This window comes from Anopheles merus, chromosome 2R (genome assembly GCF_017562075.2).
Source record: "Anopheles merus strain MAF chromosome 2R, AmerM5.1, whole genome shotgun sequence".
In the NCBI taxonomy this organism is placed as follows: domain Eukaryota; kingdom Metazoa; phylum Arthropoda; class Insecta; order Diptera; family Culicidae; genus Anopheles; species Anopheles merus.
In genome coordinates, this window is record NC_054082.1 from 21,762,572 (window position 1) to 21,780,755 (window position 18,184).

Consider the following 18,184-nt stretch of genomic DNA (forward strand, 5'->3'; position numbering starts at 1 on the left):
TTTTGTTGTGTTTGTCGTTGTTTTGGTGCGATAACGAGCTCGTCCAGTGTACAGCCAGTGCCATCCTGTCTTAATCCGTACGTGGCGTGGTTTAAGAGCAACCGTTTCGCGGGAAACGCCACTCGGCAGTAGGCAAGTGTCGTTGGTCGCGAGTGGTCAAGATTTTGGTCCTAGCATTACCTCGCTTGCTTCTTCCTCGCTAAACAAAGGTGGTAAGTACTGTCGCTGCAGCTGTCGGAGGTTTTCCGTCGCTCGTGTAAGCATGGTGCTGGTACTTGGGCCAATCCTTGACCGTGACCATGACGGAGAGCTGTGCATAGGTTCTTACTCGAAAAGTCGCCCCACCTAACACGAATGCACTGTGGCAGTGCGGGTATTTCCGATGCCGGACAAAACTGGCTCGTGCTGAATAGATCGTGCAAATGACAAGCATACAATTAGCAAATCGTAGATGGGCGGAGCCATGAGAACGAACTGCTGCGAAGGAACCGTGCGCGTATGGATATGGTGTGATTTTTTGCTTATGCAATCGTTGCCTGCAGGAGGGACGGTTTCTACCGAGTGATTTGTGGCACATCAGGGTTATGAAAGGATTATTGTGGTTGTTTTAGTCGTGCAGTAAGTACATGGAGTTAGTTTTAGGAGGTGATTTTTTGTTCGAATGGTAACGCTTTCAAAGGGACGAATTATGCTGACCTCTCTGTGGCAGGTTATCTTTCGTAGTCTGAAGCGAGAATCATACAGCGATAGTGAAACTTGCTTTGGAATCCTGCATAAACCCAGAAAATCATACAATTTGTATACAAACAGGATGTTTTTTTCTTATTTACTGAGCATAGTAACAACAAGTTGACGTGTAGATTGATAAGCTGAGCAAGGCAAATGAGTTGTTTTTTTTTTAAGCTATAAAGTCGTTACAGCTGAGTTTTGCCTTGAAGTCAACATGTTTTGGCCTCGAAATCGTTAATAGTTGCCTGTAAAAGATGTTTGTTGTGTAGAATAGTTTCCTTAGTTTATGTAATGGTTTTATTTTCCTAAATTAGCTAGTACAATCCACAACATCCAAAGATGAATGATTCATGGTTAGAATATTACGATGTTTATGCCATTTTGGTCCACATTTTCAAACTTCAACATTAACGCAACTAAACAATCTTGTAACTTATGGTGTGATTAAACATGTCGTTCTTCTTCTTCTTTGGCACAACAACCGTTGTCGGTCAAGGCCTGTCTGTACCTACTAGTGAAGTGGCTTGGCTTTCAGTGACTTATTGTTACCACAGCAGGATAGTTGGTCCTACGTATGGGGGCACGATCTATACGGGGGTTGAACCCTTGACGGGCATGTTTTGTTAAGTCGCACGAGTTGACGACTGTACCACCAGACCGGCCCCAAAAACATGTCGTTAATTTAATAATAATAGCAATGCAATGATTCATCACAAATCCTCCTCCTACAGAACCGTATCGCAGCATCTCACCATGCCGCAGGCCGACACCGTTTTCCAGTCCCGCTCGGACGGCATCTCGGCGGAGGGTGTGCGTGACCAGTACGCCGACGGTAAGGCGGCCAAGGTGTGGGAAATTTTCATCGGTGACAAAAAGTCCCGCACCGAGAACTATCGCAACTTTCTGGTGGAAAAGCTGCGGGAGAATGGCGTTCGGCGCATCCTGGACGTTGCGTGCGGAACGGGCGTCGACTCGATCATGCTGCTGGAGGAAGGGTTCGAGGTGGTGTCGATCGATGCCTCGGACAAGATGCTCAAGTACGCACTGAAGGAGCGTTGGAATCGCCGCAAGGAACCAAGCTTTGACAACTGGGGTAAGGTGATGGCGGTGGACTTGAAATCGGTAACCGACACTAATCACAGTTTTCGTTGAATTGACAAACTAAACACGACGCAGTTATCGAGGAAGCAAACTGGCTCACCCTGTACGACGACATCAAGCATCTGCTGAACGGTGGCTTCGATGCGGTCATGTGCTTGGGCAACTCTTTCGCCCACTTGCTGGACAATTTCGGCGACCAGCGCGAACAGATCCAGGCCATTCGTAACTTTGAGAAGTGCGTCAAGCCGGGCGGCCTGCTGCTGATCGATCATCGCAACTACGACAACATCATGAACACTGGTGCAACGCCTGCCAAGTGCATCTACTACAATGTGCGTGTTTTAATCCCACTATTAATCCCCCTGCCATTAAACTTAATGACCCACTGACCGTCTCGCTTCCGACACTTACAGAGCAGCCACACGACGGACATCAAAACGTCGGTACTGTACGTGGCCTCCAAGCCGACGCTCGTCACGCTGGACTACCAGATCAGCACGGGTAGCGATGTGAGCGAGTTCCGATTATCATACTACCCGCACAAGCTGCGCATCTTCGAGGAAATCCTGCAGACCATCTTCAAGCGCGCCAAGTCGCACGAAATCTACGGCGACTTCAAGCCACTGACCGGTGTGTCGAATCCGGCATTCTACATTCACGTAGTGCAGAAAGCGTCATCATAAGGCTCATTAGGTATCTGCAAGCTTTGCATCTCCAATCCAACGGTCTCCTTAATAAACGTAACTCACTGCTGCTGGGTGGTGGGTTTTTTTTCCCCAGCCCTACAAAACCCTGCGTGTTCGGCATTCGTTTTCAGCTTCGGTCCGAACGCTAGCTGAGCATGGTGAAGTCTCCGGCCTACGTGGCTACCGGGCGTTGTACCGAACCGATGTGTGAGCTCGTTCACCTTGCACTCGATAGTGATTAATATTTTCAACGCGGCTACGGGCGGACGACATTGCAAGCTGCAATTTAGATCAATGATGACGCCCATTGGTATCTCTGTTTTGACATAAACGTGTCTTCAAGGAGTATTTGGACAATGTTAATTGCGCACTTGTTTTTCGAACAACAATGTGTTACATTGCACTAATGCGCAAATTGCCTGTACAAGTGGATCCGTATATTATTTCAAAATATAGCTTAAAGAAAATTCTGCGACAGGTAATACATTTCATAACGCTGGAACAGCTTTTTAAATACCTAAATGGTCAAAATAAATGTTCACAAGCTTCCCTTTCACATCAGTCTTTTTTCAGCAAAAACTTCAATCATACCAAGTTAAATACTGCCTTTCAAAGCAATTTTTATTAGTTTCCTACTTTTATATAAATCTTGCGCAGAGCAGCAAGTAACACAACGAACATCGTTGTTGTGTGGCTGTCGTACGCTTCAATTTCACATGAAACGGCACAGTACAGGCTTTACTGGTTATCTGCGCAAGGATCATAGTGCCGAGCGTGTGCCACAAACAAGTGCGCGTAATAATGCGTACGGTACGCGTATCGCAAACAGGCTTTGCGTCATCTGTCGTGTTGACATGAAAGTCAACGCACTTTGGCACGTAACGTGCTATTTTGTTGACAAACAACAGAGAATGGGAGCCTCAGGAGGGGCGTAGCCAAACAATTTTTCGACAATGATTCTCCTTTAACCAAGATTATGACAGTGGTACATTTGGTGTATTTGAAATGAAAATTATACCAGGTGCTTTTAATTGATTATCAATATTATAAGTCTTTTATTGCAATAACATTTGCATCATTTTATGCACCAAAGATAGACTCAGACACAACCAGATGTTCAAGAACATTACATGTAGCAATCAAAGTACCACACAGTTAACACACTAAACTACAGTTCAATAAGCACTTGGTGACCCGAGAGTAAAGTTTTTCTGCACGCACCTACACATGCACTTTTTACATTAGCTTTTTTGCATTAGCATTTGCCCTAGTCGCACCCGACGAAAGGTTCCTTTCATTTTTTGAAGTCTATAAATTAAGGTTCGTCACTGTCCACACGAGTCAGTTCTTTGTACGCCTTAGAAAAGGGTGTCCAATGCAAGTAGTGTCGTATCGAACGTGAATTTTTACCACCTTCCAAGTAGTGCATCAACGCTCTGCCGGACGTAGTTGTGTTTTGATTTGATTCAGGTTCAATGGCAGGTTCGAGTGTTTGACATAATGATGACGGTCCAGTTAGTGCTCGTGTACGTTGTTTTATCGTTGGCGTTAGCCACGCTCCTCTGCCTACGATGGAAGCGAAGGAAGCTGTACGCAGCGGCAGCCACAATGGATGGACCACCGTGTGTGCCGTTCCTCGGGCATGCTTATCTTCTTTTTGGCAAGCAAACTGGAGGTGATATATTTGAATAAGATATGCATTGACTGAAACGAAATATCAGTTGAGTGTTCCAAACTGGAACTGTTTCAACGGTGTGTTTCTTTATTTCTTTCATTTATCTTCAATGTTTGTAAACTATGGCCGTACTTCTACTCATATAGCCAATTAGGTTCCCCTGTTAACCCCACGCCCGTCATGGGTTCAAGCCCCGAATAGACCGTGCCCCCATACGTAGGACTGACTATCCTGCTATGGTAACAATAAGTCACTGAAAGCCAAGCTCACTTCACTAGTGGGTTCAAGCAGGCCTTGACCGACAGCGGTTGTTGTGCCAAACAAGAAGAAGAAGAAGTTATTTAATAAATTGTAACTTGTACTATAACGGGTATAATTCTTTCAGAACACATTATTGAAGTATTCGACAAATACGCACCGCGGTACAGCTCTCCAATTGGAATATGGATGGGACCGAAGCTTATTGTCGCTATCAAAGACAATCCCGAATACTTCCAAAAGGTTATGAACTCACCCCATCTGTTGAGCAAAATGGATCAGTACAACTTTTTCCGAGCGGAGAACGGTCTCCTTACCGCTCCAGGTATGTCAACCTGTTCAGCGTATTTGTAGCATGCAACATTAGTAACATATATCCGACAAACCCCATCTCGTTGTAGAACATGTGTGGAAAACCGAACGCAAGTTGCTCAACCGTTCGTTCAGCCCAATGATGCTGTCCAGCTTTGTGAATATTTTCAACAAGAAGGATTTGATATTGGTGGAAAATCTTCGGAGATTTGTTGGAGCTGGTGTTTTTAACTCACAACTATACATCTCCAAGTGTACCATCGATGCGCTATTTGGTAGGATTCATAGATGAAAACATAATTTTGAAAAAGTCTTGGTGATAATGATTTTTGTTTTTTGTTCAGAAAACGCATTTGGCAGAGATCTTGGCACCCAAGCACACGACGGACACGACGAGTATCTACAGTGCTTGGACACGTTTCTTTCGCTAGTGTTCAAGCGAGTTCTTCATGTTGAACGCTATCTGGAATGCATCTATCGCCTTACGAAGGATTATGCAACCGAATCGAGATGCGTAAACATCATCAGAAACATGTCGCTCGATCTGATGAAAGATGTGAAAGAAAATGCACACCAAGCTCAACAGCAACCCGTGGAAGAAACGTACGGAGGCAAGCCGGCTCTGAATTTTGCTCACAGTCTATCCAGCTTGGCAAAGCACAATCCATCCCTAACGGAGGACCACATCAAAGATCATATCGATACGATGATCATAGCTGGTCACGATACGACTGCAACCACAATTGCAAACCTGCTGCTAATGCTGGCAATGCATCCCGAGGTGCAGGAAATGGTGTACCAGGAGGTGATGAGCGTGTGTCCAGACAAATCGAAACCTGTGACGATGGAAGATGCCAACAATCTCGCGTACACGGAGATGGTGTGCAAAGAAACGATGCGTCTGTTCCCTGTAGCACCAGTCATTGGAAGAAAGTGCGCTGCGGATGTTAAGCTGGATGGTAGGTAGTAGTGCGACGTTAAAAACTATAGCACAATATTTCAAAAGCATATACTTTTTCGAATACCTTCCAGACAAACACACCATTCCGGCGGGCTGCTGTGTAGCGCTCGGCATCTATCAGATACATCGAGACCCGACGATCTGGGGACCCGAGCCAGGAAAGTTCAATCCCGATCACTTCCTACCGGAAAGGGTAGCTGAGCGACATCCGTACGCGTATCTGCCGTTTAGTGGAGGACCTCGGAACTGTATCGGTATCCGGTATGCCTGGTTATCAATGAAGATTATGATTGCCCATCTGGTGCGGAACTATCGCTTCAAGACGCCGCTCGTGATGGAGGACTTAGTTTTGAAGTTTGCAATCGTGCTGAGAATCACGAATGGGTGCCTCGTATCGATTGAAGATCGCCCCTCTAGCTAAGAGTCAAACATCAACAATGTAGGGAATAAAACGCAACAAACGTTAAACTGGAAAACTCGCTTCGAACTTGTGTGTACAACGCACACTAAAGTGGTAAGAAAGTCTACTGCTCACACAAGGAAACTTGTGCAACTGCACAACATGTTCAAATGACTCTTACCTACCCTACGATCCTTGACCGTGACCGATGTGAGGGTTAAATCAGGTCATTTCCAGCTTATTCCGCCCAACGCGATGCTATAACAGTGCAGTTATTTCCAGATACAAACACCAGATCGGGTTATAGAAATTTCCACAGTGCACAATTAAATCAAGTACGTGCGGTAAGGCATCAGGAGAATCACCGTTCAAGTCAAGGAACTACAAACGAACATGATGGAGGGTTTTTTTTTTTCATTTTTCGCTTATGCAATCGCTGTCAAAGGAAATTGAATCCTCACTCAACGTTGAGCTAGTTTTAGTGTGTTTTTTGTTAATACCAAGGAATGATAGTTTCAACAAATGTTTTACATATAATTCACTAGTTCCTCAGTTCTGATGTCTCGACTGATGCCACACATGTCTGTTCCATTAAGCCACTAATGAGGAGGTTTCGATCAAGCCCAAAGGTCTACAGTTGAAGGAAATTTGGTTCACAAGCAGCATGTCAGGGTTAACTCCACTGGCATTACGAATTCTTTTCACGCCTCCAGAAAGATGCAAAACAAACTGAGAAGCCATGAAATGTCTGCTGTAAATCAAACTGCACCCGCCATAATTTATAGCACACCGTGCAAAGAAGACACCTCAACACGCGGTAGCACGCGCTCGTACAATAACTGGCAACGTCTAATGACCGGTTGCATGAAGTGAGCCTCCAGTGCGAGCCTTAAAAGGGATAGTTATACGAGAAGAGTAGTCATTTCACGCGTTGCGGTGCATCGTTGGGGGTTTTTTTTCGTCACGTTTTCACCGCTCATTGACGGAGGTTGGCTTTAAACTGCCGCTGCACTTCCGCGTGCAGTAGCGATGCGCTACGATAGAGTCATTGAAAGTGCACGCTTTACCCATCTCTCTTTCTGACACGGCACAGGCAGCAAGCCATCAAAGCTGCCGATTAGTTGATCATATTCGCAGGCCACATATAATAAGACGATGACGAGGACGATACGGCTAATCGTTTACCGGGCCCGTGCGTCTAGGTGATGTTGCTCAGTTTTCACTCCATTTACCGTTACTGTTTGCGGCTGCGACCCAGCGTGTCGATACTGATAACGCGGGTCGGTCGTTTTGTCGCACGCTTGCACGTGGGAAACCAGATAGTAGTATCTTCCATCATGTTGTGCACCGCGTGCACACGTCAGCTATGCGACGCCGTGCTCAGATTAGCAGTGGATGCACCATCGGGAGCAGCAGGCCTGGCTGTATTCAGACAACTGTTTCAAAACGGTCTAGATTTCCGCGTTGAGATGCACTTTTCACTCGTCACTCACACACCCGCAGGGCAATTACAATTAAAGCACAAAACAGAACTTTCAATCGGACGTCCACAAACAATTAAACAGATCTATTGTAGCTATTGTGTAATGTGTAATTGTGTAGCCGCCAGGTTCGAACAAAGGAGGAGAAAATTGGCGCTTGATAGTTTAGCGTGAAATGCACGCCTTATTTCGAAACAGTTAGCACCTAGGCACACGGGCGATTCATACACTCCATCAGGGCAAAAAGCACGCACAGCGTCTCTCGTACACTTCGGATCGGTATATGTTAAACATGTTGCTACGCGCTAGACATGATTTTTTTTTTTGCTTGTTTCGATTGGCACAGAACAAGCATATTACGTAAATGAGAATTCTTTCTCACAGATCCTCGGACCCGTTTGTTACGTTTGCCGTACACTAACTAGGAAAGATGATTGAATGTGATGTGTGTGCTGCAGGTGTACAATGCATGCACTGATTGGAAAATTGACCTCTAATTAGTATTGATCGATGGAATTATTTGCTGTAATTTATTGCCCTATTTAGCGTAAGTAAACCTTTTTTCCAATTAGAAAAAAAACACTTCAAAAACATTAAAATTACCATTGCGCTTATTGGGTAAAGTGTATGATAAGTATGTTACATTGAATTTATAGAGAAAAAATAAACATATCTATTGGGTTAAACGACTAATCGGTGAGGTTAAAATGTTCGTAAATGTTATATTTTTCAAATCAACGTTATATTTTCAATTTAATAACGGCTGCCAGACCTTATTGAATTCATTTTAGTGTAATTTATTAAGCTTATAAATTCTAACCAGACGCGACTGAGTGTCATGACTAATTCCAGCATAATGACCACGACAGCTAATTACCACTTGCCAACGCTTCAACTGCGAGAAGTTGCACTGGATCAACTTTGCTTCAAGCTACACTTTTCAAACATAAAACCAAAAGTCCAGGGCCAGGATGTGTTCAATATTTGTTGATCACCATACCTTCCTCAAACAAATTTCAAACAGTCTTCCGGAGAGCCAATCCATCATGAGCCTCTGGGGTCTAACATTTACTATCCGACTGGCGTCTACTAACCGACCTTCTACAATGTACGCGTCTATCGACGATCCTTTCGCCTGTTGATAGGCACTCAGAGTCCGACCGACACTGCGGTGGGCCAAAGATACTCACTGTTGTTGCGATGGGGGATTTCCCAAACGTTCTATTCCGTTCGGGTCCGGCTGTTTACTGGTCCTAAGGCTAAGCCATCGTCGCCGAACTTGTACGAGCGCGTCAACCTTGCACTCGATAGCAATTATTATTTTCCACAGGGTTAAACGGATTTGCTGCCGACGGCAAAGGCTGTGCTTTTTAAACCAAAGCGGGTGACGGTACTGTTTGCTGTGAAGTGTTGGCGTGCTTTTGGACAATTTTAACACAACGATCGGCAGACATTGATTGCGTCATCTTACGCAACGCAAACTTGTTGCTTTTATTAAGAAATTTAACCATTTATTGATTTTATTTTATAAAAAAAAAACCTCCATCTTTAATGGTTTATTTACAACTCCTGCATTAACGTGGCACGATCCGTACCATGTGCTTGTTCGCTATCTTGAGCGTAATGTCCAGCTTCAGCGCTAACTGGTCCATCGTGAGGTCCGTGGAAAACCGGTACGCCGCCAGCAGATGACACAGCATTACCTTCATCGACATCAGCCCGTACCGGTAGCCGATGCAGTTGCGTGGCCCCGCACTGAACGGAAGAAAACAGTACGGATGTCGGTGAGCGGTGCGTTCGGGCAGGAAGTTGTCCGGATCGAACGCGTTCGCCCCCGGTCCCCAGTGCTGCTCGCTGCGCTGCACGTTGTAGATCCCCAGCACCACCGTCACACCGCTCGGGATGGTTGTGGTAGCTGCGGTGGTAGGGAGAAAGGGACTATTTAGACGATCCACGATTCAACAGCTCGTATTGAGACACCTTACAAATCTTCAGGTCGTCCGTGCACTGGCGGGCGATGATTGGGCCGACGGGAAATAGACGCATCGTTTCCTTCATCACCCTCTCCATGTAGGTTAGCTGGGCGAGATGATCGTTTTCCACCTCGGCGAAGGAGCTGCCTACTACTGCCACCATCTCTTCGTACACCCGCCGCTGAACGTCCTGATGGATGGCCAGCATTAGCACTACGTGCGACAGAGTCAGGGCGGACGTTTCGTTTCCACCCAGTATGATCGTATCGATCTCGTCCCTGATGGCGCGCTCGTCAAACACGCCCGTCTCTTTGGCGAGTCGAAACAGTTGATCGATGTAAATTTGTGGCTTGCGATATTCGTCCGTCGTCGCGGGGGCTTCCACCTTTGCCACCGGAACGGTGGCACGGTTTCGAATCTCCGCCAGCTCGGCTCCTTTCAAGGCGAGCACACGGCGGGACATTTTATATGCGGTCGCGTAACACTGCTGCTGCACTTTGTAGTAGGACGTTAGGCGATAGATCCACTCGGGATGTAGCCACACCTTGTACAGTCTGTGGTTCAGCAGCTCCGATGCTCTTAAAAATGAAGATCACAATGAACGGGAATCGTTCCAATTAACGGCAATGCAACGTTTTACACCTCCACCATCAACCATTACCTCTCAATGGCGGCAATGTACTCATCGCCTTGCTCATTCTGAAGCTGCATATTAGTGCCGAGTGTTGTAGCTGAACAGAGAAGAATGGTATCACACACACAAAACGGTTGACCGAATCTTGCAAACCACACCGCGCTTACCACAAACCATATCCAGCGTGCACTTGGCAATGTACTCGTACACATTGAAGAGCGCGCCCCGTTTCACGTACCCCCCCCAACTGTTCCACCAGGATGGTACTCTTCGCGTTAAAGATCGCCACAAAGCTGGCCAATATTTTCGCGTTAAAGCACGGACTCAGATGCTTCCGGTGCACCTTCCATACGGGGGCCGGTGCCGAGAACAGGCCCGTTTCGCACTGGAAAAACCGATACACGTCCGCCTTCTCGAGACACTGGCCGGCGTTCAGCACGGTTTGCAGATCGTCCGCATTGTCGATGAAGACGAACAGCTTCGGTCCGAGCCACACGCGGCACGGCGATCGATGCGCCTTGGTGATGTCGAGAATGCACCGAAACTGCTCGCCCGTGTTCTTCCCGAAGAACAGATGCGCACTGCCGATGAGCGGGAAATCACGCGGGCCGGCCAAATCGGCCGAAAGTTTGTAGTGTTTCCATTTGTGCAGCCGCCATACGGTCCAGCAGAGTGCCGATATGGCAATGGAAAGCACAAACACTACCGATGCGTCGATCATCGTCGATCGCGGGAGCAGGAGTACTGCGGGCACGGACATTCAATGTCACACTAAACTCGGGACCTCTAATTGTTTGTAGCTTTTATAGGCTGATTTTACGGCTCATAAAGTTCCCGGAAGTCATCCGCCTAATGCTGGGTGTTGTTGAAGTTGTCCCCGTGGGTTCGGTGATGGAGCAATTTCTCACAGATGGGCCTAGATATTTGCCCACTCATGCGTTGTTATTGGATCTGGTTTGAAAGCTAAACCACCAGTGGATGCAATTAACACCACGTTCTGGTAAGGAGTGTTACTACACTACAAGATGCCATACTTGTTCTAAATCACGATGTGCAAAAAAAGACAATTGACACATCGTTGTTGAGTCATAATGCGTTAAATATTGAATAAATCAGATCTCTACCTAATAATAAAGATTTAAAACTAATCCAATTGCAATCCAATCCATCAACTTTCATTTTCATTCAGTTACTACAGCTTGTCTTACAACGGTGAGACGACATATTTTGATACACCTCACGGGCAAATTTCACACACTCATCATGTACTCACATGTGCGGGTACACGCGAGTAAGTAAACAAACCAAATTGCATCGTAAATTGCTATCCCTTGCATCTAGTTATTCGCGCGTGGTTCCGCTTAAGCTGGAGCTCGCACAAAATTACCCGTGAGCTGTATAATTTAGAACGTCAACATATATTTTCGTGTGAAAACGAGCAGCATAAACACGGACGTAGCGGCAGTATTCAAATAACTTTTGATTTCAGAACTAGCAAATGCGCATTTCGTTGCTCAACTAATGACAGGGAGAATCGCACTGATAGGTAAATCTACTACTCAAATAAGCCAAATATACCTGTCGTTTAGCGGTGGACCATGTGAGGTGACCTTAAATATACACAAACAATTTTCACACTTTGTTGTGTTGCTGTGCTAAAACCGCACATAATTTATTACAGAAAAACCACCGACGATTTGATGTTTTATTTACCGTGCCTCCCTTCCGATGTTGTAGCTTACAGTCTGTGGGTGTGACAAAGGTTCATTACCGGCGACTGCGCATGCAACTTGTGAAATATACCATAAAAAGTGTAAAATCGAAGGATGAATATTATTTGCACTTTGTAAACGAACAGGGATGCTATTCTTGGGCCCTAATTGTACATAAGCTGAGGGTAGGCTTTAGCTTTGACACTAATATGTTTAAAGAACATTCCACAACTGCACATTCAATCGAAGCTGGCCGGTTTATGTGCATAAATAAATACGCAAATCAAGCACAATTGAGCTCGAGCACAATTGCATGCGCGCAATAAGCCGCGTCTGGGCTTTTACTTGTAACTTTTCGATCTCAGCTTCTGAAACCATCAACACTTTCCAACCAGCTTGCATGTGAAGAATTTCTTCCATTGTGTGTTTATGAACGGCAATTTTATTGCCTGTGTGATTCCTCACCCCAATTAACCGCACCAAATGTAAGCCCATCCCGTGCCGGACGCACCAGCCCAACGTACCGGTCCACGAGACGGCGAACGGTGTATTTAGCGTTCGTTTCCTAAGTGATTAAAATGGTTGGGGGCGCTAAAGGGGCGCAGCCCCCCCGAACGCCATTGTCGCACGGAGCAAACTTCACCGTCCGCCAAACGTGGCGCGGCAGTAAAAGTGTGTACGGACTGCCCACTCCGGATGCTATCGCACATTCAAATGCATCAAGATCAGCTGACGCAGTCGAGACGCAGTAATTCGCCCGCAAATCGTAGCGAGAGCGCTTCCTTCCATTTCGTAGTAGCGTTCTATAAATTGAGGTTCGTTGCTGTTCGTGCGGTTCAGTTCTTGGCGAGGCGCTAGACAGTGTAGTGCATGGTGAACGTGTTAGTGCGGATAGTGCGAACGGAGTGTTTAAATCGGCCGTGCTCACGAGACTGTGCACCGAACCCCCAAAGGCAGGCTGGTGTGTGTTTATGGTCGTTTCGGAGTGTCGCTAGTGCAATATAGGATATGGCGCTGCAGTTGGTGCTGCTGTACATTAGTGCGGCATTGGCATTGGCCACCTTGGTTTGCGTGCGATGGAAACGGCGGAAGCTGTACGCGGCGGCCGCCACGATGGATGGACCACCGTGCATGCCGCTGCTTGGTCATGTGTATCTTATCTTCGGCAAAAGATGTGGAGGTGTGTGTTACCGTATCAGTAAGACCAAAAGGCACATAATGCCAACGGCTGTGAGTGTGTATATGTATGTGCGTGTGTGCGTGTATTGTGCGTTGCAAATTTAGAGTCTTGAGATTTTTTGATAGTGCTATGGGTATTCAATCAGGGCAAATTGTTATTGTTTGTTAAAATACATTGATATATCTTTAAGTGAAATAGATTTGGGCATGTAATTTTTTGTAATTTTTCCCAGGTTGTATGAGTTAATGTAGAATAAAGTTCACTAGGTTTTAAATATGAATAAAATAAAAGTTGGCCGTAGCAATTTATTGTATCATACGTGTAACATAAAATGCGAGTTAAAATGTCCTCCAAAAATGCAAAGCGGTCACCATCAACAGAAACTTTAAAAACAAAATTTTTACATAGAATCTTATCCCTTTAATATAAGTCATGTGATGTGTACAGAGATTAATGTGTGTGTATATACACGCCTAATTAGTGGTACCCGTGCTGTGAAGGTCCGTGAAAGTATTAATCAATCAAAACTGCACGCGTATACATACAAGTCTTAGTTCAATTTACTGGTTTTGAGAGCAATCGCGTGTTATCTAGTATTAGCTAGTAAGTTCTCAATCTGAGTGTTTTATTAATCTTATCAGAACACTATCTGTTTTCACGTCCGTGAACTTTTATAATTCTGAAAATGAGTTCTTCTTTCAGGGTATTTAGAACAACTTACAACAACCTTGAACTTGAACTCTGCTCACGATCCTTAGCACATGGCGTTGTTGCATCTGGATAGGCTCCATCTTTTTTTAACTAGATCACAGTATTTAAACAACAGTAAATAATGGAATTAAATTCTTTTTTTTTATGTTAGATAAATCCTTCCGTGTGTTAGTTGTATATACAAACCTTGACCGCAAATACTTGTATGCTCATGTATTCTCACATTTTAATTGCCATGAATTGTGTAGTATCGGCTATTATATCGAATATATTGCGGTACTATCAACATACACGATTTGATAACAACATACAATAGTGAGTAAGGCAAGCCTAGACCGAACACGTATTTAGCGCCATATACGAAAAAAGAGCTGAAAAAAAGGGAGAAAAGCTGTTGCGTCGCAATCACTAAAGCTTTTTTTATGAATAGCTAATATTTATTCGAAAGCTTTTACGACAGTTTTACACCGTTTGCATGTTAAAGTACCTAATTTAATTATCTGTAAGCAAACTGCACATTTATATTGAAAACCATTTACCTTATTATAACTAATCTACGATCCAAGCAAAATAACAGCCCCCCTTTTTCTTTCTCACTATCTCCCTTATGGACATTGTAGAAGATATTTTACAGGTATTGGACCGATACGCACCGCGATATAAATCCCCCATCGGAATATGGATGGGACCACAGCTGATTGTCGGTATCAAGGACAATCCTGACTATTTCCAAACGGTCATGAACTCACCCCACATGCTGAACAAAATGGATCAGTACAACTTTTTCCGGATTGTCAATGGACTTTTCGCTGCGCCAGGTAGATTGGATATTCACATTTCTCGTGCCCGACCACTGTAAAACACTTGTTTCCATTCTGCTTCCTTCCCAGATCATACGTGGAAAAATGAACGCAAGCTGCTCAATCGCTCGTTCAGCCCAACGATGCTGTCCAGCTTTGTGGATATTTTCAACGATAAAGACTTTATAATGGTCGAGAATCTGCGGAAATTCGTCGGGAATGGTGAAGTTGATTTACATTTGTACATAGCCAAGTGTACCATCGATTCGATATTCGGTAAGTAAAAGCAGGTCTGGTGTTGAGGTGATCAGGGATAACGGGTCTGTTTGTTGTGCTTCAGGAACGGCCTTTGGCAAGGATCTCAACACGCAAGGCAACGATGGCGCTGACGAGTACCTGCATTGTCTAGACACATTTTTCTCGCTAGTGTTTAAGCGCATTCTTCATCTGGAACGCTATTCGGAAAGTATCTATCGCCTTACAAAGGATTACGAGCTTGAAACGAACTGTGTAAACATCATCAGAAACATGTCGCTGGACCTCATGAAAGAGTTGAAAGAAAATTACAAAAACTCTAAGGCTACAGTGAAAGAAGATGCGTACGAGCGCAAGCCGGCTCTGAATTTTGCTGAAAATTTGTTTGAGTTGGCAGAAAACAATCCCTCCCTACCAGAAGATCATATCAAAGACCACATCGATACGATGATCGTAGCTGGTCACGATACGACTGCCACCACCATGTCGAACCTGCTGCTAATGCTGGCAATGCATCCCGAGGTGCAGGAAATGGTGTACCAGGAGGTGATGAGCGTGTGTCCAGACAAATCGAAACCTGTGACGATGGAAGATGCCAACAATCTCGCGTACACGGAGATGGTGTGCAAAGAAACGATGCGTCTGTTTCCTGTTGGCCCTCTGATCGGCAGAAAGTGTGTTGCAGATGTTAAGCTGGATGGTAAGGAATTGAAACATTGATTCGTTCGGGCCAGGTATACTAGCCTTAATTGGAATATCCATTTTACAGATAAACACACCATTCCGGCGGGCTGCTGTGTAGCACTCGGCATCTATCAGATACATCGAGACCCGACGATCTGGGGACCCGAGCCGGGAAAGTTCAATCCCGATCACTTCCTGCCGGAAAGGGTTGCTGAGCGACATCCGTACGCGTATCTGCCGTTCAGTGGAGGACCTCGGAACTGTATCGGTATCCGGTATGCTTGGTTGTCGATGAAAATTCTCATCGCACATCTGGTGCGAAACTATCGCTTCAAGACGACGCTCAAGATGGAGGACTTGGAGATAAAGTTTGCAATCATTCTAAGAATTATGAACGGGTGCCTCGTATCGATTGAAGATCGTAGCTGTAGTCCTGTTTAGTTAGGGTGGCTAAACCAGCTGTAGCAGCTGGCTCGATTAAATTGTGTCCAGGAGCATAATGTAATCTGCCATACGTACTGGTTACACCTACTATGTAACTTCCGAACTAGTTGATCGTTTTGAATTGATATCCTATATCGCTGTAACCAGAAACGAACGGCTTGTGATTGCACAATGGTGACAAAGCGTTATGAAATGGCTGACGAAAGTGTAACTCAAGACTAAAAAAGGCGTTTCTATTGAAGAGGCACTGCAAACCCATCCTAATAAATTACACCTTGAAATAAGTACCGATCATAAGTTACATGCAATAGATTCTAAATTCGTTTGTAATACTTACAAAAATTCCAAATGCGCAATAAATCATTCGTAGTATGGTTTGGAATTGTAAATTGTAATAATTTCCTGAATATCTTTATAATATGCAAAAACCTACTCTAATATCCGTGTATGAAACGAGTAAATCACTATTTAATCTAATGCAGTCAGTCTTGATGATGTCAGTGATGTTATGTCATCGAAGCTCTCGCTTATAAAAAATAAATGTAGTTTTAGACAAATTTAAACTGTATGCCACGTACTTGGGAACGATATTACTTTAAATGTAAAGGTACGATCGGTTTCATTCAGTACTTCTTTGAATGCTCGAAATATTTTGCTAGCAATGAGAATCAGGTTCACAGATAGGTTAAACAACTAACAATAGTGCCGATTATGTGACTCAACTGCTTGAGAAAAAGTATCAAAAATGCTCATTTTCTATTATGATCCGTGTTAGAGCACTCGATTATACTCTGGTTTGATATATCGAACTGAACGAAGGTCATTTGCATTACCTGACTCAAACGGAGACCGTTTTTTGTCCAACAGCTTTCCGTTAGGTTGAAGCTACGGAAAGCGTTTTGTTATACGGTTCAACTACTAAATTAATATATTTAAACCACACGAATTGCATGTAATTACATTCAAAAGAGATTTTTTGTAATTGTTCACTGAAAAGGGTTGGAATAACAAAATACATAGAAATTAGATATAATTTCTGTGTATTTTGTTAGTTTTTAGCAAGCTCTACTTTTCATGACATTGCCAAACACATTTAAAGAACAATAATATGCCACACGTAGAAAAAAAAATTGATACGAGACTTCCTGCGTTACGCGTTGCAGTTGTTTTGACAAACAAATCCATTTCAGATCAATTTGGTAGCAATGTCTCGAGTCAACGAAAGAAGTCTCTAACAAGCTTGTATAATACCGATTTCGTTTCAGTTCGTGTAGCGCGGTTTTGTTTGATACTTTTCCGTTTGAATCAGATAATCGACACTAATATCCCAAGATCAGCTTTGTTATGCCTTTAATCAGAAATTCAATATTTTGTTAAATGATCAATCATCTACAATCTCTACCAATTGAACAACTACAACTGAGGCGTACTTTAAAACTGACTAATCGCTACAACAGCTGACAGCTTAGAACCGGCATAAGCTACTATAATATAGTTTATGGTTAGACGGAGCGGTCCCGTGGTATAGTCGTTAGTTCACACAACTTAACAACATGCCCGTCTTGGGTTCAAGCCTCATATTGACTGTTCTACCATAGCATATACTGACTATCCAGTGGTGGGTGTGGTACTAAATAAGTCTCGATAGCCTGTACAGACCAGCATGATCACGTAGATCGTTACGCAAAATAGGAAAATAATAAGTCATTCAAGTAGAGGCAATTGGTTAAAAATCACCGGGGCAGCCGTTTCGTTTGGGCAGGATAGGATGCATGTAAAATGTAGCCTTCGAGATCTGGGGACATCTGAGTTGTAATAAATGTACCATGGAGGTTTGCTATGAACCACGTAAGCGATGACAAGCTGACTAAACCGTCAATCTGGGTTTCCGAAGAAAGAAAGTATAGCATATGGAGATACCACATTCAACGCTTAGGTTGCCTCGAACTCAAATTTCGCTACTAAGATCACGAATTCCTGCGTCACACAAATTCTTAGGTTCTTGGATTTTGGAGGCCTACATTCTACAAGTGATCTGTGGTACATTGTATAAACTTGTTGAGCAGAAACATGAAGCACATTGTAGGGCAGAAACAATAAAGATCGTAAACCTGATCGATCTTCATTCGGACTGTCCTCCCATAACAAGGACTATCCGTTCACGTATTACTCACATATGTATAACAAG

The 18,184-nt window shown here is 44.3% G+C and overlaps 2 protein-coding genes across 2 annotated transcripts; both read left to right on the forward strand.

Moving 5' to 3' along the window:
* The first annotated feature begins 106 nt into the window (after positions 1-106).
* LOC121588250 (glycine N-methyltransferase) lies at positions 107-2,620 on the forward strand. Its single transcript, XM_041905978.1, has 4 exons — positions 107-212; positions 1,461-1,822; positions 1,906-2,162; positions 2,244-2,620. Exons 2-4 carry the CDS (start codon positions 1,483-1,485, stop codon positions 2,511-2,513), a joined length of 867 nt encoding a protein of 288 aa, XP_041761912.1. The 5' UTR covers positions 107-212; positions 1,461-1,482; the 3' UTR covers positions 2,514-2,620.
* A 1,259-nt stretch (positions 2,621-3,879) lies between these two features.
* Positions 3,880-17,230, forward strand: LOC121590411. The gene is made up of 11 exons (XM_041910067.1): positions 3,880-4,191; positions 4,577-4,774; positions 4,851-5,036; positions 5,106-5,720; positions 5,794-6,138; positions 12,763-12,875; positions 12,928-13,102; positions 14,434-14,631; positions 14,704-14,889; positions 14,954-15,568; positions 15,638-17,230. The coding sequence occupies exons 1-11, from the start codon at positions 4,017-4,019 to the stop codon at positions 15,991-15,993; spliced, it is 3,162 nt and encodes a 1,053-aa protein (XP_041766001.1). The 5' UTR covers positions 3,880-4,016; the 3' UTR covers positions 15,994-17,230.
* Positions 17,231-18,184: the final 954 nt, after the last annotated feature.